The sequence below is a fragment of the Balearica regulorum genome, chromosome 16 (assembly GCF_011004875.1).
Source record: "Balearica regulorum gibbericeps isolate bBalReg1 chromosome 16, bBalReg1.pri, whole genome shotgun sequence".
Classification (NCBI taxonomy): domain Eukaryota; kingdom Metazoa; phylum Chordata; class Aves; order Gruiformes; family Gruidae; genus Balearica; species Balearica regulorum.
In genome coordinates, this window is record NC_046199.1 from 9,498,022 (window position 1) to 9,523,197 (window position 25,176).

General features: G+C 50.7%; 2 protein-coding genes across 6 annotated transcripts in view; one reads left to right on the forward strand and one right to left on the reverse strand.

Moving 5' to 3' along the window:
* Positions 1 to 2,921: 2,921 nt before the first annotated feature.
* SLC2A4RG (SLC2A4 regulator) lies at positions 2,922 to 7,686 on the forward strand. The gene is made up of 8 exons (XM_075768651.1): positions 2,922 to 3,113; positions 4,838 to 5,019; positions 5,958 to 6,067; positions 6,154 to 6,398; positions 6,623 to 6,723; positions 6,857 to 7,121; positions 7,263 to 7,342; positions 7,431 to 7,686. The coding sequence occupies exons 1-8, from the start codon at positions 2,994 to 2,996 to the stop codon at positions 7,540 to 7,542; spliced, it is 1,215 nt and encodes a 404-aa protein (XP_075624766.1). The 5' UTR covers positions 2,922 to 2,993; the 3' UTR covers positions 7,543 to 7,686.
* A 5,064-nt stretch (positions 7,687 to 12,750) lies between these two features.
* ZBTB46 (zinc finger and BTB domain containing 46) overlaps positions 12,751 to 25,176 on the reverse strand; it is a 56,391-nt gene continuing 43,965 nt past the window's right edge. For 2 of the 5 annotated variants that reach the window (XM_075769116.1, XM_075769114.1), the window contains 2 exons: positions 19,804 to 19,979; positions 12,751 to 14,528 (listed from right to left, as the gene is read on the reverse strand). In XM_075769116.1, coding sequence (XP_075625231.1) covers positions 14,142 to 14,528; positions 19,804 to 19,979 — 563 coding nt within the window. In that variant the 3' untranslated portion in view covers positions 12,751 to 14,141. The remainder of the gene's footprint in view (positions 14,529 to 19,803; positions 19,980 to 25,176) is intronic. The other 3 variants (XM_075769118.1, XM_075769115.1, XM_075769117.1) reach the window with 3 other exon arrangements.

Here is a 25,176-nt window from a genome sequence, read left to right on the forward strand (position 1 = left end):
AGAGCAACTGCCCAGTTCTCAGGGCGATGGAAAAAGTGCCCGGAGACCCGGCTGGAGGCTCAAAAACTGGATGGCGAATGAAGGGTTCATCCCAAAACATCGCTTGGAGTCTCGTGGTCTGGCCAGGAAGGTCGGGGTCGGGTCAGAGCGAGGGGAGCAGGCAGGGCTGGGAGCCCCTCCTCGTCCCTGGGACAGCCGGGTGTGGGGGCCCTGCGGGCTGCAGGCTCCCCGCTCCTCCCCGCCGGCTGGCAGAGTGCTCGGGGTTGGGCTCCCCGTCACGCTTCGAGGGGACGGTGCTGCGAGGGGACGGTGCTGCACGGTGCCGTTCCCACAAGGGGGAGTGAGCAGGAGCCCAGCGCACGCTGCACGGTGCTGCGCAGTGGACGGTGCTGCACGGTGCTGCACACTGTACTGCGCGCTGCACGCTGCTGCACTCTGTAGGGTGTTGCACGGTGCTGCATAACGTATTGCACGCTGGATGGTGTTGCACACGGTGCGGTGCTGTACACGACGCTGCATGCTGTGCGGTGCTGCACACTGTAAGGACCCCCCACCCCATAGGGCTCTGCAGCCCGTACAGCTCTGCACACCGTATGGCAGCACGTGGCATGTGGCTCTGCACCCAAACCAGCTCCGCACCCACACAGCTCCACACGCCGTGCGGCTCTGGACTCCGCACAGTCCCATATCCCATGCAGCTTCACACCCCGTATGGCCCTGTACCCCTGCAGCTCCGTACCCCACTAGCAGGCAGCCAGGCAGCTCAGGAGAGACAGGCAGCACGGGCAAGGCCCCGGCTCCCTCTGCAGCACCACCTGGCAGAGGGGCACGGCAGCCCAGCCCGGAGCTGGCCCCGGCAAGGGCGTCTGGGTACCACCGGGGCATCTCCCAGGGATGCCAGCGCCGGGATGCCACCCTGCAAAGCCAGCCCGCCTGGGAGGGGGCCGGGTTGGCGGCACCGGAGCCCTTGTGCAACGGGCAGGCGATGCTCGCGGGAGTTGCACAACTCTGAAGCTGCTGGGGCCGCCAGCTCAGCGCTTCAGCCGGTGTTAACGATTAAACCAGAGCGGGGGGCGGCCTGCGGGGCGGCCACCCAGGTCCCACTGCGGCAGAGCCCGGGCTGGCTATCGTAACTCTGGGGGGAGGAGAGGCGGCATGCCTGCCGCCAGTGCTGCGGGGCTCGGTCATTAACTCCTCCAGGGCCACCCTAATGAGGGCCACGGGGCCAGAGCCCACCAGGGCCAGGACGGAGCTGCAGGATGGGGATGAAGGCTGCTCCAGCCGTCGGGGATGCTCCTGGTCCCTGGACCCCGGTGGCCCGGGCACAACCGGGGCAAGTTTGGGGCCCTGCGGGTACCCTAGTTCCCGGGGGGACGCTGCCCTTCGCCCAGCTGCTCCCCCCCGCTTTCTGCAGCATGCCAGGGGACCCCATGGGTGGCCGTGCCAGGGTGACACCCCGTCTCCTGGCCAGGCACGTGGGGGCTTTCCCAGTTTGCTGCCTTTTTTAACGCTTATGAAAGCACCTGGCCCCGGGCATGGCGCAGGGTGACACCTCCAGCCACCCCCGAGGGCAGGGGACAAGGGGTGGCCGAGCACCCCAGGATTCCTGCCCCTTCACCATGCCGGGGACATCGCTCCCCAGGCAGGGGATCCCTGGGACGCCGGCCCCAGCACCCCCATGGCCCTGAGCCCTGGGAAATGCTCGTGTCAGCCGGCCTGGGGCTGCTGGGGGGGACAGGCCGGGGGGGACAGGTGGGGGCCAGCGGCCGGGACGGCCGCACGGACTCTGTCCTGGCCTTCAGGCTGCGAGTTGGTAAATCAAACAGCGGCAGGGCCTGGGTGGCCCCACCCCAGCACCCGGCACCCAGGTTTTGGGGCAGGGGAGGAGCAGAGCATGGGTGGGCGCCAGCCTGGGCACCCTGAGCACCCCAGTACCCCATGCACCCAGGCACCCTGAGCACCCCATGCACCCCAGTACCCCATGCACCCAGGGCACCCCGAGCACCCGGGTACCCCCCCTAGCCCTGCCGCTCTGGGTGGCTTTCAGCAGCGTTTCCTCGTGACGGGCAGGACTGACCTGACCTGCGTGGGGCCGGGGACCCCTTTCCTGCTGGGACCCGCTCTCCCACCCCAAAAATCCAGACACTGCCCCCCCAGCAGAAAGACACTGTAACTTTTGGGGAGCCCTGTAGCTGCTGGGGGAGCCCTACAACTTTAGGGGGGGACCTCTAACTTCCACTGGGTCTAAAACGCCAGGGGGAACTTTAGGGGGACCCCTATCACTTTTGGGGCATATAACTTTGTGGGAAGCCGTGCAACTTCTGGAGAACCCCTATAACTTATTAAAAGCCCTATAATTTAGGGGGCGGTTATAACTTTTGGGGGAACCCCACAGGTTATAACGCTCCAAGTTTCAACCTGTGACTTTGAAGGAGCCGTAGGAGTTTTGCGGGGTCCTCCAAGCCGGCGGAAGCCCTGCACTTTCGGGGAGGGCCCTTAATTCCACCCTATAATAATAAAATCAGAACTTTTGGGGGACACCCTGCAACTTTTGGGGAGCTCCCTGACTTCGGGGTGTGTGGGGGCGACTTTACGGGGGCCGCCCGTCACCGTCGGAGTCCCAAAACTACCGGGGGGGGGGGAACCCAAACCGCCGGTTTAAGGGCGGTGGATGCGGGGGGGGGTCAGGGGGCCCCACGGGCAGCGCGCGGGGCGGCGGGAGGGCGGGGCGCGCGAAGATGGCCGCTGCAGGCGGGGGCGTGTCCCGGCGGGGGCGTGTCGCGGAGGGGGCGTGTCGCGGCGGGTAAAGTGGCAGCGCGACGAAACCAATAGAAAGCGGCGAAAGCGGCAGCCGCGTTCCAACCCGAATGCGCTGACCAATGGCGGGGGGCGGGGGGGGGCGTGGCCTGGCCGGCGCCGACACCGGGCCGCGCGCGGCGGAGCGAGCTCCCCCGCCGGGCCCGGCCGCGGCCGCCGCCGCCGCCGCTTCCCGCATGGAGCCCCCGCGCCCGCCCACGGTGCTGCTGGCCGCCGCCCGCCGCCGGCGCCGCGATCCTCCGCCGCCTCCTCCTCCCGAGCCCGGCGGCGGCGGCGGCGGCGGCGCCGCCCCGAAGGTACCGGGGGCGGCGGCGGCGGCGACCGGGGGGGAGCCGGGGGAGGGGGAGGGGGGGGGGCGGTGACAGCTGACAGCGGCCCGCCCGAAACTTTCCCCGCCGCTAAAATGGCGCCTCTCGGGGACAAACTTCGGCGGGGGGGGGGGCGGCGGCGGCGGCGGGGGGGGGCACACGGACACACCCCCCCCCGCCCCGCCACCCCCCTCCCCCGGTGGGATCTGCTGGGGCCGGCGCTTCTGCCCCGCGGATCGGCTCCCGCGTGCCGGTGAGTCCCGGGGAAGGGGGATCCAGCTGGGGATCTGCCCGGAGAGGGATCCATCCCGGCGGTGCTGGGGAGATCCCGGCTGGATCCCCGGTGCAACCCCGGCTGGATCCCCGGTGCAACCCCGGCTTGGTTTTCGGTCAGGCTGGGGGGGGCAGGGAGGGGGATCCACTCCCCGGGATCTCCTGCTGTGGCCCCAGCTCGGCAAGGGCCTGGGGGATCTGCTCCTCCCTTGGAGCAGCCCGCTCGGCTCCGTGATCCCTCTTGGATCCCGGCCCTGGGGGATCTGCTCGGCCACCCCGCGGGCGCTGCTGTCCCGGGGCAGCCCCGTCCGCTCCCTGCTCTGCGGGGGGATCCCTGCTGGATCTGCTTGGGATCTGCTGAGTGCCGGTGCGTGGACAGGTGCTGTCCCGGAGCCGCCCAGTCTGCTCCTGCAGGGCTCAGGGGGATCCCTGCGGGATCCCAGCCCGGCTCAGAGGGACCTGCTGGTGATCTGCCTGGACAGGGATCTGCTCGGTGCTGCCCCGCAGCCGGAGGACGGGGATCTCTTGGAGCAGACCCTATCTGCTCCCTGCCCTGCAGAGCTCCAGGGGGATCCCTGCTGGATCCCAGCCCTTTGGGATCTTCCAGGAATCTGTCCCGGAGGGATCCGCTTGGTGCTGACAGCTGGCCGATGGACAGGAGGAGCACACCGAGTCGGCTCTTTCCTTTGCGAGGCTTCGGGGGGGGGGAGATCCCTGCTGGATCTCAGCCCGGGGGGCTCTGCCCAGGCACGGCTTGTAGCGGGATCCACCTGGTGACTGAACCTGGGTCAGCTCCGCGGGAAGGGCTGCTCCCCGCTTCTCGGGGGAGCCCCGCGAGCCCGGCCCCAAGGAGATCACCTGGGATCCGCCTGGAGCGGGATCCGCTTGGTGCTGGCGCTCAGTCAGTGGGTGCTGCTGTCCGCCATCGGCCTGGCAGGGCCAAGCCTGCTCCCTGCTCTGCAGAGCTCTGTGGGGATCCCCGCTGGATCCCAGGGGATCCGCTCAGAGCGGGATCTGCTCGGTGCTGTCGTGAGTCAGGTGGGCGCTGCCACCTTGGAGCTACCCTGGAGGAGGGTGTCAGGTCTTCCTGCTCTGCGGAGATCCCCGCTGGATCCCCACTGCGGCCCTGGCGATCTGCCTGGGGAGGGATCCACTGGCTGCCGACGCTCAGCCGGCGGGTGCCGGCGCTGGGAGCAGCCTCGCAGGAGGGTGCCGGCTGCTCCGCAGAGCGCCAGGGAAATCCCGGCTGGATCCCAGCTGTGACCTGGTGGGATCCACCTGGGATCTACCCCAGAGGGACCCACTGAGCGGCTGGCAGGGCCCTGCTGCAGCCCTGCCTGGAGGCGCTGATCCACCTCTCCGACGAGGTTGGGGGGGATCCCCGTGGGATCCGGTGCTCGGGGGGGATCCCCCGCTGACGACCACCGTCTCTCCCACAGGCTCCTCTCTCCTGCGGCGGCCGGGGGCTGCCGGCGGGAGCCGAGGGCTGGTTGCCACGCCTGGGGGAGCCGCTGCCGCGCCGGGAGCCGGCCAGCCAGGAAGCGATGCTGCGGGTGCTGGACGCCGGGCTGGAGCGATACCTGGCGCTGCATTCGGCGTACATCCCCGTGCCCCGGCACAGGTAGGACCACAACGGCGGCGGGATGGGCAATGGTGACAGTGACCACCCTGACCAAACCTCCTGCCGGCACCGGCTTCACTGTGGGAAGCCGGGATTTTTTTTTCTGCTGCCTGCCAGAGGAGGACTTTGGCCGCTCGTCCGCAGTGCCGGGGTCTCCGGCTGTGACCGGCCGTCCCGTGTACGGCAGCACCGAGGGCTCTGCCCAGCTGTGGCCCCGTGGGGTGATGAGGCAAAGCACCACATATGAGCCCTCGAGCGGTTGTGGTGAGCCGAGCACCACAACCGCTCGAGGGCTCAGAGAGCATCGCTGCTCTCCAGCGCCGTATTTATCCGTCCCCATGGCACGAGAGATTTGCAAAATGGCTTCTGTTGCTCCTGACCTCTCACTTTTTTTTTTTTTAAATTTACTTTTTTTTTTATAGGGTTTGTTGGGTTTTTTTTTTTTTTTTCCACTTCAGGAAGTTGTTTGGCCCCAGCTGAGCAAACCCCACGTTTCTCGGCACTCGCAGCAGGATGCAGGTGCCGGTACCCTCCGGCGTGGTGCTGCCCGCGGACGCGTAGGCTTCCCCCCCCGCCGCCCCCCCCCCCGCCCCCGAGCAGTAAACAGCGGCGTTTTGGCAGGCTGCCTGTACTGCTGCCTGCGCTGCTGCCTGCACTGCTGCCCAGCGGGGGTTCCAGTCTGGCTGCTGGCAGCACAGGGTGCTGCAGGGAGAGGGGCACCCATGGGTGCCTGTGCACGTGGTGATGCCTCCGGCATGATGTGGCCATCGTGACACTGTGCCACCCGTGTCCCCCACCTCAAGCCCCATGGGGTGGGTGCAGACACGACCACCATGTGTAGGGGATCCCAGTGCCTTGGGTGATGGAGTGGGATGAAGGGTCCCAGGGGGGGCACATCCATCCTCACTGTAGCCCCCTCCCCTTGCTCTCGCTGGCAGGAAGCTCTCGGGCAAGGCGGGCATCGATGAGGTGATGGCGGCCACAGTGCTCACCAGCCTCTCCACCAGCCCACTGGTGCTCAGTCACCCGCCGGCCACCCCTGCCCCAGGTAAGAGCGTGCCCCCGCACCCCCCCCCATCCCTGGACACATGTCCCATGGCAGGACCTGACCTTCCTCCTCCTCCTCCTCGCCAGAGCCTGGCAGTGAGGTCTGGAAGGAGGCACCTGCCATGTCCTCCAGCTGCAGCAGCAGCAGCAACACCAGCGGGGACTGGAGCTGGGATCCCCCCAGCGACCGCTCCACCCCCTCCACCCCGTCGCCCCCGCTCTCCAGCCACGTCCCCAGCACCTTCCTGCCCGCCCCGCTGCCGGATGAGGGCCCCGATGAGCCCGACGGCACTCACTTTGTCTTCGGAGAGCCCATCCCGCGGAAGAGGAAGGTGGGATGAGGATGGGGATTGGGATGGGGGTGATGGTGTGGATGACGACAGGAATGAGGTTGGGGATGATGAGGAGGATGAGGTTGGGGATGGGGAGCAGGATGATGTTGAGGATGGTGATGACATGGGGTTGGGGTTGGGGATGAGGTTGGGGATGAGGATGATGATGAGGATGGTGATGACATTGGGGATGGGGCTGCTGGCCTGACACCTCTTGCCTGCAGAACTCTACCAAGGTGATGTTCAAGTGCTTGTGGAAGAGCTGCGGCAAAGTCCTCAGCAGCTCCTCAGGGATGCAGAAGCACATCCGAACCGTGCACCTTGGGTAAGTGTGTGGGGTCCCTCTGGGCATGCCCAGACCCCCCACCCCACCCCCCCGCCCCGCCCCGGTGCCCCCTGCGGGGTCCTGCCGTGGGATGGGGGAGAGCCGCCCCAGCCGGACCCCGCTCTCCCCACAGCCGGAAAGCCGACCTCGAGCAGAGTGACGGCGAGGAGGACTTCTACTACACGGAGCTGGACGTGGACGTGGACTCGCTGACAGACGGGCTCTCCAGCCTGACGCCTGTCTCGCCCACCTCCTCGGTGCCGCCCGCCTTCCCCGGCCCCGAGACGCAGGGTCCGGCACCGCCGGCGCTGCCGAGCCCTGACCTGGCACTGGCCTCCCCCTGCAGCCCCCCGGCCCCCCCCGGCCTCTGCCACGTCCACACCGACCACGCGTACCAGGTGAGGGGGGGACGGGACACGGGGACGGAGGGGCTGCTGCTGCGCTCACTGCATCACCGTCACCCTCTGCCCCCCCCCAGCCGCTCGGTGCCGGTGTTGCAGCCGAGCTCTATCGAGCGGCCGTGTCCTCTCTCTCGGCAGGGCTGCCCGGCCCCCCCACGGCCACCGGTGCCCCCCGCCGCACCCGCCCCGCCGCCACCCAAGCCACCCGCCGTCCCCAGGTGAGCCATTCCCATCCGTGCCCCTGTCCCCTCCCCTCGTGTCCGTGTCCCCCCCCCCCGCCCTGTGACACGTCCCCTCTGCCCGCAGGAGGCCGCGGGGGGAGGCCAAGAAGTGCCGCAAGGTGTACGGCATGGAGAACCGGGAGATGTGGTGCACGGCGTGCCGCTGGAAGAAGGCCTGCCAGCGCTTCCTCGACTGACGCCGGTGCCGCCGCCACCGCGGCGCTCCCTCCTTCTTGCACATTTTGCACTCAAGGTGCCTTCGCGCCCCCACCCGCCGCCCCGGGGCCCCCCCGGACTCAGGGAACGGCCCCCTGAAAGCTTTATGCACACAGCCCCCCCCCCCCGCCACGGAGCTTGTCCCCTCCTTTTTTTTTCCTTTGAAAATAAGCTAAATCTGCAGCCCCCCCCTTCTCCCCCCTCCTTGTCGGCATCACAGCGGGGGCTGGCGGGTGGCAGCAGCTGCTCCCGGCCCCCCCCCCCCCCTTTCCGGGTTGGGGACCCCCCCCCCCGGGGCCGGGGGCTGCCCGTCGCTCAAATAAGCTGTGCCTGCGGCCGGCGGGGGCTCGGAAAAGGGGGTGTCTGTTCCTGCTCCCAGGGGGACCCCCAGTGCCCAGGGCAGAGGTGGGCGCCTGCCCCTCCCTTACCCCCCCCAGGGGGTTTTTACTCTTTATATCGTCGTTTCTCTCTATTTTTCGTATTGGGGGAGCAGCCGCTCCCGCCGGGGCGATGCTCCGGGAAGTGCCTGCAGGAACGCGCCCATTTGCACTAAGCCAAACTGCACAAAGAGGTTTCTTTTTTTTTTTTTTTCTTCTTTTTTTTTTTTTTCTTCTTCGTGTGTTTTTATTTTTTAAATAAAATATATGAAAATTCGTATTTTTAAATACTCCCTCCCAGGGCACAGGAGCACGCTGGCTGCCATGCTGCGGTGGCGTGACGCCTCTAGCCCCAGGGTGGGTTTTAAGGGGCTTTATTCCCCTCAACCCCCTTCCCACCCACCTCCCCAAACCCCCTTTTTTTCCCCCAAACCCTTCCCCTCTCATCCCATCACTCACCTCCCTGGCAGCAGCGGCTCAGGACTGGGTTTGGCTGGGCCACACCACCCCCCTCCCCTCCCTGCACCCCTCCCCGTGCAAGGACGGGGGGGACAGGGACAGGTGGGTGGCACTGCCACCCTGCCCAGCCTCGCACCCAGGGCCACGCCAGGGCAGGTCCCCTCCTTGCAGGAGGGTTCCCTTCGCATCAGGGACCCCCCCCCCACGCCCTTGCAGGGTGTCCCCCCCCCCAGAGGGTCAGACCGCTTTGGCCCCGTGGGCTGGGACGGTGCTGTGCCAGGCTGGGCCCCCCCGCTCGTCCCCAACGCGGCGCCGACGGGGATTTGATGTGTCAGATCCAGAAGAGAAAAAAAAATAAATATTTGGATTCTTTCTTTTTTTTTTTAATTATCCCTGTTCTTTCCTTACTTTTAAGACGGGCTCTGTGCTGCTGGGTGGGCAGCCCGGGCCCCTTGGCAGCCCCAGACCAGGTGCTGTCACCCGCCCCCCCATGCCACATCCCCTGGGGACGGCGTTGCCCTGAGCACCCTCCTGGGTGGGGGCTGTGCAGAAGGGATCCCTTCACAATTCCAAATAAAACCCTAAAAATAAGGAAATTGCCACCAGCACTTACACAGTGTGTGTGGGGGGAGTGAGCCACAGGCAGGGGATGGGAAAGGGAAAGGGAAAGGGAAAAGCAGCCGGGGTCCCCACGGGAGTGAGGGGGGGTTTTGGGGAGCAGGGACCCCAAGCACCCAGGAGCACGGGGTGCAGGGCCCTGCAGCATCACAGGGCTGCAGCTGGGTGGTGCCCGCGGCCCCCGGAGGGACCCGTGAGGTCACCCCATCCGTCTGCACGCAGCCAGGAGAAAAAAAAAATAAGGTATTTAAAAAAAAAAAAAAACCCAAAAAATCAAACCCAAGACAAACTTGTAGCAGCAATTTCCCAATTTATTGAAACTGATTGATTTTTGCAAGTATGCCTAAGCTAAATCCCATCACAAAGTAATTAGAATCGAGAGGCACGCCTCCGGCATGCCCAGGCAGACGAGAAACCGGGAGATCAACTAGAAAATAAGGTCATATTTACCTGAACTACATTTACAGAAAATCAGTACAACACAGCCATGTTCTCCCACTGACTTCTGGTTACTAAAATCTCCTCAACCTCCCCAAAATATTAAACACATCTTCAATACAAACACAGGTTTATAATAATTAATATAAAGTCAGTATAATATAGAATATTCCCAGCAAAAAAAAAAATAATCAACAATCTTCAAACACTGTCCTTTTTTTTTGTTTGTTTAGCTTTATTTTTGTAGACAGGTTTAAAGCACGTTGAAAAATAAATATATATGAAAGCATACACACAGCACTCTTACTATGCGGAACTAAAAAAAAAAAAAAAAGGCAGAAATTCAAAACACAATATAGAATCTAAAAATAAAAAGAACCATTAAGTATGGCTTTCTTAGGAGTTGCACATGTCACAGAATGAGCTAAAATAAGATTATCTTTCATAATATTGCAAAAAATTCCAGTTTTTGCATTATTTTCATGGAGTTTCTTTCCCAAAGGGCGATGTGCAAAACGGGAAGCGTCGAGGTGGGGGGGGTTCCCCGAGGGGGCTCAGCCCCAGCGGGAATCGGGACCCCCTCGGGGACGCAAACCGAGCCCCCATCCAGGTCATCGATCCCAACACACACACACACACACCAAACCCCAAAGCAACGCGGCTTTCGCTTTGGAAAAGCGGAGTATTTAAAGGCATGAGTCAAGAGAAGAAATCAAACGGGGCCTAATGCTAGAGCAGGGTTTCCTTTTGTAGTCCAAACCACTGATTTTTGATTAAAAATAAAGGAAAAGGACAGTCACTTTGCAAACCTTCATTAGCCACGTCCCCGCTCACCTCCCCACAGAATCACTCTGTAGCTGCGAGGCTTTAGGGTGACCTTAAAATATACAAAACTGAGTAATTTCTAATCTTTTTAAATAAAATTTTTGGAAATAACAAATTGACAGAACCTCATTTGTCTTCGTTATTTAAAATACTCTCTGAAGGCAATAACCAGACCAAGGCCCACCGCGTGCGTGATTCCGTGTATTCCTCGGGGAACTTCTGGAGGGCAAGGGGAGGACGATGCTGTTTTCATCCATGAGATGGTGGCAAAGCACGGCTTGAAATGCTCTTTGTACTCCTGGCACGCTTTTATATTTTAAAAAAAATGAGGATAATAAAGAAATTCAGGGAGGGACATTTACAAGTACGTATGAACGCTTAAAAAAAATAGTTGCGAGACTTTTATTGAGACCAAGTGTATCAATTTTTCACCTATAAGGGAGTTATTTTTTGAAACTAAATCTGTATATATATATATATACACACACACATACATATATTTAGAAAAAAATTAAAAAGGGAACCTCAGTGAAGTATATAAAGCCCTGAAGGGAAATACAAAGACGAGGTGCTAGAGGTTACTCGAGAGCTAGTGTTGGATAGAACAGGCAGAATTACTGGGGTTTTGTTTAAATCTCGAAGAGCAGAAGTTTGCATAGGCAGTAGGTCCAAGACGTGCCCAGAAAGGAGCCCGAGAGGTCTGGTCACGTCGAGTAACTGATGAAGTTTTATAAAGTTTCAGCATTAAAATAAAAAAGCCCAAATTCCTCTTTCAAACCCAAACCTCACGAAGTGACTGCCGGAGCACAGAAGCTTAAAGACTAATTCTTGCATTTCCAAATCTGCACACCTCCATCAAAACAAAGCACTTAAAATATACATCAGGTGTTAGAAGGATTTTATTTGGTATATATAGTGTATGTTAGTAATATAGAACCATGTGCTAGATTATAATGGTAACATTGTAAAAGTTAGCTTTTACATGGATTTTCTGGTTTTTCTCTCTCCTTTTTTTTTGGATTTATTTTTTGCATCCTCAGCTCCAAGAGCTTCGAAGTGGCACTACTAGGAAATACTTCTGAAAGCTACCTGGCTTACTGCCCACCCTTTAAAAAAAAAAAAAAAAAAAAGGAAAGTAAAGGAAAAAAAAATATATAAAATATTTCCAAAGGAATTGCAAAGTAAAGCTAAGCACCCCGTAACTCCGATTACAAAAATCGAGTCTCCCAAGGGCGAGGGCAGGGAGGGGCGAGGAAGAGGAGGACTCAGACCATCTCCTGCTCCTCCTCAGAAGGTACGACAGCGGATGCAATGACACCAGCATCGGAGTAGATGGGTGAGACGGAATGTGACAGAAACCGAGGGGTTTTGAACGGTTTGGGGTTTAAAATTTTTTTTTTAAATATTTTTTACATATAAAAAGCAAAGCTAGAGATACCTTTTAAGTACTGTATGTATTTGTCTACGTGTAACAGGTGAGGCTGTGAGTTCAGGACCTCAGACACCCCCTACTCCCCTCCATATTTACAGAACCAAGGACAATAAATACAGAGCCCGCACTCCGAGAGGCAAAAGTCAGGGTAACAAAACAGCGACCTTGCTCTGGGACCCCCCCACCCGCTACAGCTGCTGGAAAAAAGGTATAGAAAAGTCCAACCGTAAAATATTGGGTTTGTTTACACCTTTTTTAAATACGGCAGGAGGGCTTTACAGGAAGCTAAAATGCAAAATCAGATTTTTACAGTTCAATAAAAATGTTTCTGCATGACCCTACCGCTGTATTAAGTATTTAAAGAAGCGGGTTATCCATTCTCACTGGCTAAAAGCAACAAGTCTCACTCAACGCTTTCGACCCTAAGGAGCAGCAGCAGACGGTGCTCGCGTGGCCTCACGGAGCCAAACAGAGGATTTTTAGGAAAGACCCCACGTTTCCAAACCACTGACGTGCACCCAAACCGACGGCCCAGGAGCCTGGGAGCTGCTGGAGGGCTCCCAGTGAAGGCGATCGTCGGCGTGAACCGGGATGATGCAAACGGAGAGAAGGCAGCCAGCGTTTGCAAGGAGCAGAGAAACAGAACGCCATAAACCCAGGATGCCACCCTAAAATCGGGGAATGAATAAAGAACCAGCTACAGCAGGTGCCAGGATCGAGGCTCTCACCGTGCTCCACCAAATCCTGACACCAAGTGGCTTAAATCCTTAAAGATTATTTGCTTTTCTGGGGTTTTATTGTACAATATATTTCTTATTTCCTTTGCTGGCTGGAACCGCGCTTTTTGTTAAGGACCACCAGACCTGCAAGAACACTCTCCACCCTGCAGGGATTGCCTGTCCCACCATGGGGGGAAAATAGCACCTTTAATCATTTGGCTTTCTGGTAACGGGTTGTCTTTTGTGGCAGGTTTCAAGATACCATCACCACAGACATCCTATAAAATTGCTCCACGACAAGGAAAGAGTGAGGTCTTCAGCTTTTTTTTTTTTTTTTTTAATCAATTTTAAAAAAAAGCACCAGAAGCAAATAGGTGAAGGGTAAAACAAGATTCTTCTCAGGAAGAAGACACTTCCAATGCACTTTGTTGCTGTTGTCATTTAGGTGTAGCTGGAAGAAGGCAACAGTGGCCGATATGAAGGAGGAGAATCCAACTACCTGGAGCAGCCCCACAGAGTCTGTTAGGAGACGCTGGGAGAGAAACCTGGTTCTTTTTATTAAAAAAAAGTTTATTTGAAAATTTACATGGAACCAGTACAGCTAAAGCTGAAGGTTTTCGTCATGAATTAAGTGTTATGCCTACGAGTGATGAATGAAAATTTTTAGATTGGCAAGGAAGAACAATATACCCAGGTGAAATCCTGGCCCTGCCAAAGTCTACGGGACAGGAACAGCAAGATTTCCACCCAGTGGGATCTCCTCACTTTGGCTTCTTGCACTTCCTAGTTCATCCTGCACTTTGCTAAATGCCTCATTTTTGCTACGGTTTGCATATATTTACGAAAAAGGCAGCTGAGCAAAGGGAGAAAAGTGAATATATTTGCAGAGGAGAACAACAGGTAGAGAACTACCTGTGTCCTTTATAGCAAAGGGTGCTTCTGGAAGCACCAACATGCATTTCAGCAACCACGGATAACCAAGGCTGGAAGACGGGATGCGGGTAATATGCCAGTAGGTCCAAGAAATGTCATCATCTTTCTTTTTTTGATAGTGATTCTTTCAGAAGCTAAGAATCTAAGAAATGAATTCGTAAGGCTGTAATCTGACTTGCCTTTTGATCTATTTGGCTCCATAAAAAATAATAAAAAATCTCTTTAAATAACTTTGCAAAAGGTCTGTATCATCAAGGGAAGCCCTCCAACACATACATCAAATTTGCTTTCACGTTAGCTTGTAATTCCACTGCTGCTGGGATTTTAGCACACAGACAAAGTGTTAAAAAAAACCAACAACCACCAAAAAAAAAAAAATCTGCTTTGGACACAAAAATCTCCCCAGTGTTCGGTTCAGGGTGGGAAGGGTACGAGGACTCATGCTTCAACCAGCCTCCCCATTGCGCAGCGCTCACGCCCACAGAAACTCTACCTCACTTGCGTGCAACCTGGCTGGCTCGGCCGGAGGGGCGGCCACGGTTGGGGCTGTTCCTGAAGGGAGAAGGGGGAAGGCGAAGTCAGTTGTGTCGCTGGAAGCGACATTGCTAAGACAGTATCTGAGTGGAACAGAGAAGGACTTGTTTAGAAAACACAAGAGTTATTTTGCACACATGGACGACAACAAGGCTACTTAGTTTTTCCAACATACTCCTTCCTCCCCCACCCTCCCTCCCCCTATAAACAACAGAGCGAAACAAAAAACAAAACAAAAAAAATCCCTAAGAAATCCAGGTAAAATCCTTGTCATTCTCCCCAGAGTTGTCCTGCTCCTGCGGAGAGTCGACATCTTTGTCATCATCTAAAATCACATCATCTTGTGACATTCCCACGTCATCCTTCCACTTGATGTCATCATCGTCTCCCATCTCCTCGTCTCCTTCCACTTTGATGTCATCTGGGTCTTCCATGTACTGGCCTTCCCCGGGGTAGCACTCGTCTGGAGACCCTTCTCCTCCGTTGTGGTCCAGGTGACCAGCTATGCCTCGACCAGAGCAATCGGCACAAACTCCGTGGCGGCGAGAGCCGTGCTTAATTCCCACGCTGGCCGCAGACATGAACACTCGGTTGCACACTTTGCAGACATATTTTTTGTCTTTGCTGTGGACCTGGAAAAGGAGAACGACCAGAAAAGTTAATGCCAACGGAGATGGATTGAGAGCTGCAGGGAAGGACGCACTCCCCTGTCCTCTGCAAAGACAAAACCACTGCAGCCCATGACTGCAACCTGAGGTTGTCATGGGCTTTCATCATGAACTCAAACCCACCATGATTAATTCAACCTTGTCATGGTGCCATACAATGGACAATCCTTTCAAGACTTTTGATCATCAGTCTAGTAGTTTTGAGAGGAACTTTAATATCACTTAATTTTTTTCTCCCCTTTTCTTTTTGTTTTGCTGGGCTGCAATGGCTGCATTGCAGCACCACCACAAGGAAAACTTTTAAAAGAACCAAAACCCCACCAGGCCCAAGCACCGGTTCTCTGCAGACCACAGCAGAACAACGCACAATCAAACCAGTGTTAACATCACCTTAATTTCATTATTTCTTTCCTGATCCCATTGCTGCCAAGAATCAGCGTAGGAGCACTGTTAATGCATCCTATATTTCTCAAAAAACACAGCTGAATGCACTTCTCACTGTATTTCTGAATACTTTGCTGGCTGAAAAATGTTTTGTCACAGATGTTTGTTCTATAGATCATGGTGCATTCTGTGTCTGAGAATAACAGGCATACAGAGCTATCACACTTACAGAATAAGCAGTAAGCGGGAAAAACGCTCTGCAGGATACCAGAAATCACGTCAAGATTCAAACTTCACTACGCAATGAGCAAAATGACATAGTTTGAGAAGCACAAAAACACCTCAGAGGATGTCGCTGGCTACTTTTGCCACGCATGGAAGGCAAGGAGCTTGCTCAAAACCTTCACCTGCTCCTCTCCCAAAGAAAACGGCCAACTGGTACAGTGATAACTCCTAGATTCCACCAAAAGGAACCTCATCGGGTACTTTCATGTATAAATATATATATGTATGTATATATATGTAAAATACATACATATTAATTTTATTTATATATAGAATAGTTCAATTGGAAGGACCTGCAGCAATCACCTAGTCCAACTGCCTGAGTACTTCAGGGTTGATCAATATATATTATACATATATATATTTTCTTTTTTATAAACTTTTTTTTTTTTTTTAATATATATTAACACCACACTAGGACAGCCCAGGAGCTCGCTTTGGTCACTGCCCTGGCACTGACACTGATCAGCAGGAGACACTTTGGGAAGCAGTGCAGAAGCACAGAAGGATCCAGCTCATAACTATGCTGCTCCGTGACCAGTGATTTGGAGTCATCCTGAGCAAGCCATTTCGTGTAGACCGCCAGCTACCACAACCTCTGGGTGACTATCACCCCTGCCTAATCCCTTTTTTAACTCCTTTATTCTTTTCATGCCCACAATGGCCTGCCGGAAAGGTTTTGCTGGTTAAACACACCTTGCATGGAAAAGTCCTTCCTTTTATTCTAAGCCAGCTCCTGCCACAGCACAGAATCACCGGGTCTCGCAACTGCATTCTCCGTAACCCCACGCTCATTGCTCATCCGGAATACCCAGCCGAGCTAAAGGTACTTGGGAAGAGGACAAATTGACCCATCTTACCCCCTTCAGCCCTAAGTACCGTAGGACACTCGTTCAGGCTTTGTATTGCCCCGGTCCCAACTGCGTTCAAAGCCTGTGAGCTCTTCTGATGTGCTCTGGCTTGAGGTTCTCCTTGCTCTGAGCTAGTCCCTGCGATGTATTCTTTAACTGGCATCAAGCAAAGTCATTGTGCTTTCTATTTTTTTAATGACTTATAAGCTTTTTTAAAAGCAGTTGGACAGAGCTGGTCGGAGTCATCTAACAGGATCTACAGGTATCACTCATTTTTAACTGTTACAAGAATGATTTTCAGGCATCAAAAGCTGAATAGGATTACAGGTGGTGGTCAAGGGTGCAGAGTAAGGGGTAAAAGAGCCATAGAAAAAAAAAAAATTATAAAACAGGTACTAAACGGATGCGTAATTGAAGTTTCTGTTAAAAACCTGATCACCTCTCTCCCTCTTTTCCAACACTGACAGTTTAGTCAGCATATTCAAAGTGAACCATATTACTGGATGCAGCTGAGCAGAAATTAATCTTCTTTCCCTTATGGCCAAATTAGTAAGTATTAAACACAGAAATGGCGTTTGGCCATCAGTATCTGAAAACGCCATTAGAAAGACCATATTCTAACTGACTAAACACCAATATTCCAAGGCAGAGAGGAGAAAATGTTGTGCTGACACCCTAAATTTCTGAAAAAATTAAAGAGAAAAAAAAAAAAAGGAAAGTTCTCAGAAATACAACGATGGAGACTACCAGCTGGCATGACAAGGTGTTCCCTGCTGTAAAACCAGTAACAGATCTTGAAATCCGCATGCTTGCAGCAGGACTAAGCTCACTGCTTGGATCTGCCTCCAGAACCCCAATACCCCAAGGAAATAAGGAAGGGACATCTCGGGGAGCAGGCAGTCCCCCGAGCAGATGGCTGGGCACTCATCCGAATGGACACGCACGCGTGGAAGGAAGTGGTAGGAGATGGTGGGGTTTTGAACGCCATAGCAACTCGTCATGTAAGTCCCCTGATCATCCTGGTGCCAGGGGCCGGGGCTAACCATCCACCCGGTGCAGGCAAGCCGTGCCGCGCTGCCGGCATCTGCCGCAAGCGGACGCCTGGCTGCCAGCTGAGCGAGCAGCGGCTCTTCCCAGGAAAAGGCACGCACACGCTTTTGCAACCCCAGCAGGGATGGAGCAAGCTGCCAAGGCGGGGTAATGCCTGCAATAATAACCAAGTTTGATATGGATTTTTAAAAAATAATTTAAAAAAATTATAATTTTTAAAAAAGCAACTGCAAAGAAACAGAAGCACAGTATGCAAACAAAACTGCTCTTTCCCATCTAAATTTATGCTGCCAGTTTAAGGAGTTTGCGGTCACCTGTGATGCCATGACAGACCAGGTCAGAAAGTTCACTGTATATAGAATCACAGGGGGACAAGTCACTTCAAACTACAATCAAGAAACTTTTGGTTAATTTTTTTTTTTTTTTTTTTTAACCTGAAAATCTTGAAGGTATTGCAGGGGTAGTGCTTCCTGCTGGACACAACCTGTTCACTGCAACGATGCAAGAAATCTCGGTTTATCCTCTGCCACCATACGGAAGTATTGCTTGACATGCAAAGATTTTACAAAGAATAGCTTGTATTTTCTTTAATATTCCGATTCAAAGAAAGCAAGTGTTTCTAGTCAATTTAAATTTTATGTAAGACTATAAAAATATGCTTTTTAATTTGAGCTAAACAAACTAAAATAGTCCCTTTTGTCTTTGGTTATCAGTTGAGGAACTAAGAGAAACAATGTTTTTGGTGTTAAACCTACTTCCTTTTCCTACACGTTATTTTTAGAACAGTATTTTTACTTGACGCATACCAGCATTCATCTTTACAGATTTACCTGAGAGTTGACGATTAAGCCCCAAAGCGTCAGAGGCACGGGAAATAAGATGACAAGACAACCAAAGTGCACGAATCCAGTAGTCATTCTTGCCACAAGCACTTCAGACAGCCTGCACGGCCGCTTGTGTAAATGAAGATCTCGGTGTTGTTTGCATATAAGAGAAATACCCCTTTTCGTAGTTTCATTTCAAAAGAAACCTCAGAGAAATAACGAAACTGGAATTTTTCTAGGGTCTTACAACAGTACCAAAAAACCCCCAAGACCTTTTTCTCTTTAGTACATCCATTCCAAGATACCTCTGAGTCAGTTATGGCTCTTTGGAAACAAAAACAAATCGATATTGTCAGGGCTGCACTTTTTTCAGGAACTGGCACTAAAAATTTGGAATCCAGCTGGTATTTTCTAAACTAGCTTCATTCCTGACATAAAAGAAGTCATACAGAGATATATCCTCTCCACTATGTGTTCACAAACAGCTGATTTCATCTCCCTGGGTGTATAATAGAACTTGAACTTCAGACTCCGCAGACTCAAGTCACTCACCTGGAATGATTCCAGCAGCAAAACCTGAGAACTAAAAATCAATTTGCAGATCACCTCAGTTTCACTCCTGGAGGGTATAACGTATTTTCCTGCCTTCCCCACAGTATGTAAAGATATGCTCACTCTCATTAGTATAGAAATTTATAGAGCAGGAAAAGGAACTGCAAATTTTGTTACACTTGAACCAAGTGGCATTACTGCTATTAAATTGCCTTTGGAGGAAGGTATGCATGCAAGGGGATGCACGCGCTTGCAGGAGGGGACAAGGGAATTAAAGTTCTTTGTGTTTTTTTCAGAATTACAACCAAGAAAACATTAATTACTATAAGCACACCTCCTCCGGTAAGATATTCTTTGCATTCAAAATTTAATAGATCATATAAATATAATATAAAAATATGGAAAAAGTTATTTAAATGACCTCAACAAATCAATTCTTAGTCACTGAAACTGTCAACAGGTTGTGATTTTTTTTTTTTTTTTTAAATTTCTCACTGTATTAGAACCTCACAGCTACCATCCCCAGTATTTAAAAAAAATTAAGTTTTCTCTACAAGCTTAATTTGAGGGGCAACAGAGCTTACTGGCGTGCATTACTGAAATAATTACATAGAAACCACTTGCTCTTCACCAGTATCATCTCTACGCCAAGCTTTGAGAAACCACTTCAGGATGGCAAATTAATTCTCCCCGGAGAAAAAGAAAAACTTGACTTAAAATTTTGTTTCTGAAGTTGTGAAAAGTCAGATAATGGCACCAGCCAGCCTCCTAGTCAGTTTTGAGCAGCCATCTTTAATAAGGTATAACATAACTTATTTTCAATAACTAAGCATTGCCAAACCAGAGTAGCTTTGCCTCGAATTCTTCTTGCTGAGTGACTTATTTTAAAGCTTTCTGCATGAAGTCATTCAACCTATTAAAAAAATAATATCCTTTTCCATCCTGAAGACAGCATTAGCTATCCATCTCCCGTCCCCAACGCCCAGGCTCTCCCCGGCAGTCAGTGTTGCAGGGGACAGAGAAGGCTGCACTGGGTTTGCAGTGCCGGCTGTTTCGAGGTGCAAGTTGGGAACCCTCCGGCTGAACCAGGAGGGCAGGTAGAGATTAGCTCCGGATGAACAGGCAGCAAAACACAGGGGCTTTGAAAGGTGTGTGGGGGGGGAAAGAGATACTGGAGAAGTCTTCAGATGAGTCCCAAAGGGGAAACCAAAATACCGACCTAAACCAGATGGAGCTCCTGTTATCTTTAACCTGAACAAATCGGCTGTATCCACCCAACGCCCGCGCTCTTACCAAGGTGTGCCGCTTCATGTGCTCCCGGCGGGTGAACTTCTTCCCACAGATCTCACAGGGATAAGGTCTTTCTCCTGTGTGGGATCGCATGTGTCTCTTCAGGATGCACTGATGCATGGCTGAAAAACTGCAGTACGGGCACTTGAATTTCTTCCTGATGACTGTGAACTCATTGACTATAAGAGAAGGAAAACACAGAGATTACTTTCAGAATGTCTCAAAATGGTCAGTCTTATCGCTTAGTACTTCACTATTAAGTTAGTTCACTGTGAAATCACACTCTCCCCTCTTAACCATCTACAATTTTTTTTAATCCTTACACTATATCATTGCACTTATATTATTAAAGCTAAAAATTTCAGGTACCTTAATCAGAGAAGCTTTCAAACAAGCTCATACACAAACATTTACCAACGGTCTGCAATGCACATTGCCTAATGCTTGATAAATGGCAAATAAAAGAGGGCTGACAATCTGCTATAATTCTGATTTATTATAATGAATTATCCTAAATATCAGGATGTAAAATTCTAACACTATTATTTGTGGAAGAAGTAGCTAGCCATGAACAGACGACCACAAACGTAACACCTCGACAGTGCCATGCGCTTCAGTTTTATTTATGGGGCGATGCAAGATCATCACACACTCCAGGAACACTTCAGTGAGGGTGCAGAGACTCAGGATTACCCAGCAGAAATGGGACAGTTACAACAAACGCACTCTACATTATCCAGTTCTCAACTAGTATTACCACTGCAGCATGGATCAGAAATAGAAAAGGATGCATAACGTTGAAATACAGCATGACCCTTGCAAGCTTCCTTACAAGACAACTGCCCTCGATGGACTTTTTTTCTGTCTGTCCCCCCCAGTCGTATTTTGCTGAACTAGAAAAGAGATGAATTCTTTGAAGCCGTTCTGACGCTGTTGATTTTTTTTCTTCTTGTCATCTCCTTAGAAGCACACTGAAAGCGGACCCAGGGGACACGGACAGTATTGACAGCCCAAGGGTCTAATTTGCCAGAAGAATGCACATGGCAGCTGCCTTGGTATGTCCTCCTCCAAACAAAGTGCAATACGCAAAATACAGCAGGTGAAAACAGAGTATTTGCTACTCCCTGAAGACATCCACCCACTATAAACTTGGAAGCCACTGTCCACCTGGATATGATTTTAAATCTCCACCTTCTAATAATTCTATAGCTTCCCATTAGTATGTTAATTTTAACCTACTTTTCTCATAATTATTGTCATTTTTCAAAGCAATATATTGTTTACATAACAATGAGGGGAAAAAAGAAAGTGAGTTCTAGTTAGTCACCTTAAGTAGACTATGGTGTATGTAAATGGCTCTTGGTAAATGAAAACAGCCTATGTAAGAGAGCTAAGGGAAAAGGAAAATGCCAGACCTACTATATAGCTTCTAACACACCGAGGACTTCGCAATATTTTTAGACGCTTATTGAAATGTTCTCTCCTACAAATGCCCTACTAGCTGAATGTACCATGCATGCCCTCAGTGTAACACAGATAGTGCCCTGGGAGTTACACCGTACAAGGAAAAACAGCTACTGAAAAACGACCTTTTTTAAGAAAGTCAGTAGCCCCATGTAAACCATGACATTTAATACCGAATTGGTGAGATTTTTTTTCCTTCTGTTTTCTAAATTTGCTTTGTCTTGTATTTGCAATACAGATAAAACAACGTCAAAAGTAACTACATTTGTCACTCACGTAGAAGAGCAAACTACGTGACGCTATTAAGAGACATCTTTAACTAAGGTAACACTAAGGTAACTAAGGTAACATAATCAGAACAAACATTTTGACACAAGCTCATCTTAGAAAAAGGTATTCTAATTAGTTTTTTATTGTTCTAATGCAGACTAAAAGCACGGTTCAAGATCTTAAAAGCTGCTGTGATGCAAATTTTGTCTTAGCATTTGTTTTGACTACTTGGAATTAAACATATCCTCCGCACAGGCAACTTTGTGGAAAAATCACTTCCTTTGATTAACAGTTGGAATTGGATCCAATATTCCTATATTCTTTTCTTATGCTCCTAACTTGCTGCTTTGGGTGCTCAGCAACTGTGGTGGGTCCGTCCTACAGGTGCTTTTTTTTTTGGTGGTTTGGTGGGGTTTTGCCAGCACATTTGTAAAGCTGTCAAGAGGATTTTCTAGCCCAAGGGGAAAAAAAAAAAAAAAAGTGCCTACTCACCTGGGCCATGGCTGCAATACTGACGACAGGGAAAGTGAATGCTACAAATATTTTATTTGCCCGACAGTGAACATTACTCACTGCCATCAGGCAGAATTCTGAAGTAACTATGCACTTGCAGTGCTTTGGGAACCTCCCAGAGGAGATACCTCAACACAGCCTGATGCCCGGAGCCTTGCGCAGGCTCTTGTTGATAACTGAGCAACCCAGTCCTCCTCCTACCCACCCCCATACCTAGCTTCTGATTTACAAGATTTTTTTAATGTTTGGGGTTTTTTTAACAACCAGAATATGAAAACTCTTTTATATTAAGAAAAATTATTTTTTGCTTTATCTTCTCCTTTGGATTTGACACCCCTTGTCTATACAATCAGAGACAAGGAGCCCACTTTCTTTTACGGCAAGCATCAATTTTATGATGCAAAGCTACTGATGATAAATACGTTTCCGGTCTGATCTTGTAACTGCTCAATGATTAGCGATAGGCCACACAAACACTTACATTCCCCAGGATCACTATACACCCATTACTATGGAGTCTAGACAAGGTAAGGAAGCTATAAGCTGATCAAGGGAACACGTAACCCTCCTTCCTCCAGTCCAAAGCCACGTCCAGTACTACTCAACAACTCAAAGGTGCTACACATGCCAAGCACAGCTAACAGGACAAGGTGCTCAGCAAGTCAGCTCTAACCGCCACACTCTGGAAAAAACTGACACGGAGATCCTGACCGCAACCAGATCCCAAGATTATGAAATAAAAGTGCTTTAGAGAAGGGAATGCCACAAAATCCGGTATTTCCTACACCACTAGATTGTACCTGATCCCGTCATCTCATAAATGACCAGGTGCCTGCTCTCATTTACTGTCCGTACCTGTCCCTTCACTTTATGGCTGAGCTACTGCAGAAGCTGAAAAGGCAACTCCAAACCTGATGTACGCAACCTGCACGACCGCCACGCTACTTTCACACACAAATAGCCACCTGTTTCCAACGCACAAATGTTTTTCCAAAAACATATTTTTTAACACTTTCTGATTTCAAAGATCCCTCATGCTTACTTTTGCCTGCATTCAGCTTAAATCACTCAATAATAATTTTTTCAGCTTCTAGTACACTTAAAAATAGTCACAGAACACTTTTTGCAGCTATGGTTTTATTGAAAACTATTTTTTCACCAAATAGTATCTACAAAAATAAACACCTGAAAAACAACAGCATTGTTAGAAAAATAACTGTATTGCAGAGTTAACATTTTCACAGTACTGTTAAATATATGCACCCCCAAGTACATATATTTATTGAACAACATACCAACTTTGGTATGAGCACAATCTTTTGTCTAAGTGACAATATTTTATAGAGCTCCCGTATAGCAGCATTAAGGTCCTAAGAAATAATCTTTAACAAGATCATCAAGGCCATTAACAGTAGCACCATAGATAACTAACTACTGGGCAGAACTACAGTGGATTAGCACCAGGAAACAGAGAAAGTAATACAAACAGTGCCACAGTAAAAATTTACGTACTTAATTTCACTAAAATATTTACAGAAGATGTGCATTTTTAAACCCAACACAATAATGCTTGGAAAAAAAGTCTTTGGTATTGTCATCTCAAGTAAATTTACTTACTTCAGTAGGGCTGTTAAATGAAATAGGCTCCTACGTCCCTGACTTGAGAAGGGAAAGCACTCGCAATTTATTGCCCGACAGAACTATTTTGTATTAACTCTGTACACCAAAACGTAGTTGTTAATCTCTGAAATACTACAGTCATTTCCTTATTACGAAGAATTCACAAACTTTAACATTAATTCTTGTCCACTTAATCCTCATATTTAAGGTAATAAATAGCATGATGCAATTTTTAAATGACAAAATTACAATTCCCATCATCTTCCCATGCCGTTTTTTAATGGGAAAATCCTGCTTTGAAAAAGTTTTCTACAGAAACTCTGTAAGCCTCTGCTACATTATACCCTATGGTTCTAACATTTAAAAAACCCCTACTCCTGATCCTGAAGGGAAGCACGGGAAAGTCTCAGCGCTGAAGTCAGGAAGCACTCTGATGTACAGGCCAAGTAAAATACTACTTAAACCTCTATTAGAAAGAATGAGTTGACCTGACTATAGGAAAATAATTCCATGTTGAATTAAATTCTAAAATATGAGAAAAATGAACAAACACGAAATGTCACTAACTATTACCACGTGAACAAAGCCCTTTAAAATTTGCTTAAATTACTTTTGCTGGTATCTTATTTTTCTGATTCAGAAAAATCCTACCATGCTGCTCTCAAATTTCCAGATAAGACTAATTTTGATCACAACCTTCTCTTCTGAGCTTTCTCCTTCCTCACTTGCTGGTTATTTAAGAGCAGAGTAAATTACGAGGCAATTAAACTGTCATCTGTAACAAGGGAAGATGACAGACTATACACTATAGACGTTCACAGACAGTGGTGATCCACAACGCCAAAGAAATCAACGGGAACAAGAGCGAAAAAAATGAATGTGACTTTGCAAATAAAAAAAAAATTAAAAAAAAAATAAAATTGAAGTATGGTGTACTATACTGATTATATAGGAACATATTCTCAACTCCGACTGCACTCCGCTCAAAGAAAGAGTAAGAACTAAGCCAAGCAGGGAAACTCTGGCTTCCCAATCCTCAGAAACCAGCCCTGATGCAGCAAGGAGCCGTCTCCCCAAAGCCTCGACTCAGCAAGCACAGGCAGAGCAACGTTGCACCAGACTATACCTGTTCCCTCTCTAGGAGCACAAGGGCAGCAGGAACCGGATGATCTCTCTCATCCAGCTTTCCACAGGAAACAGCTTTGCAAGAAACTCTCCACTGGACACCCCCCAAGGCTGCTCAAGTTCACTTTGTGCACAACCAAATATTTCTCATTTTTGTCTCCCTTAGATGAGACAACATTATGAGAATGGACTTTTCTGAAGAACTCTAAAGATCATTCGTAGAAGTTGCTTTCATCTCCTCAGCTGTCTCTCTCGCACATTAAGGAAAGCAACCCTACAATACGAGAGCTCAAGCTGCTGACAAGCTGTGTTGTGCAGAGAGCAGCTGGGAAGCACTACACTTAATTATGCTACTTTTGTTTCAGTTACTATGATCTGGCTTTG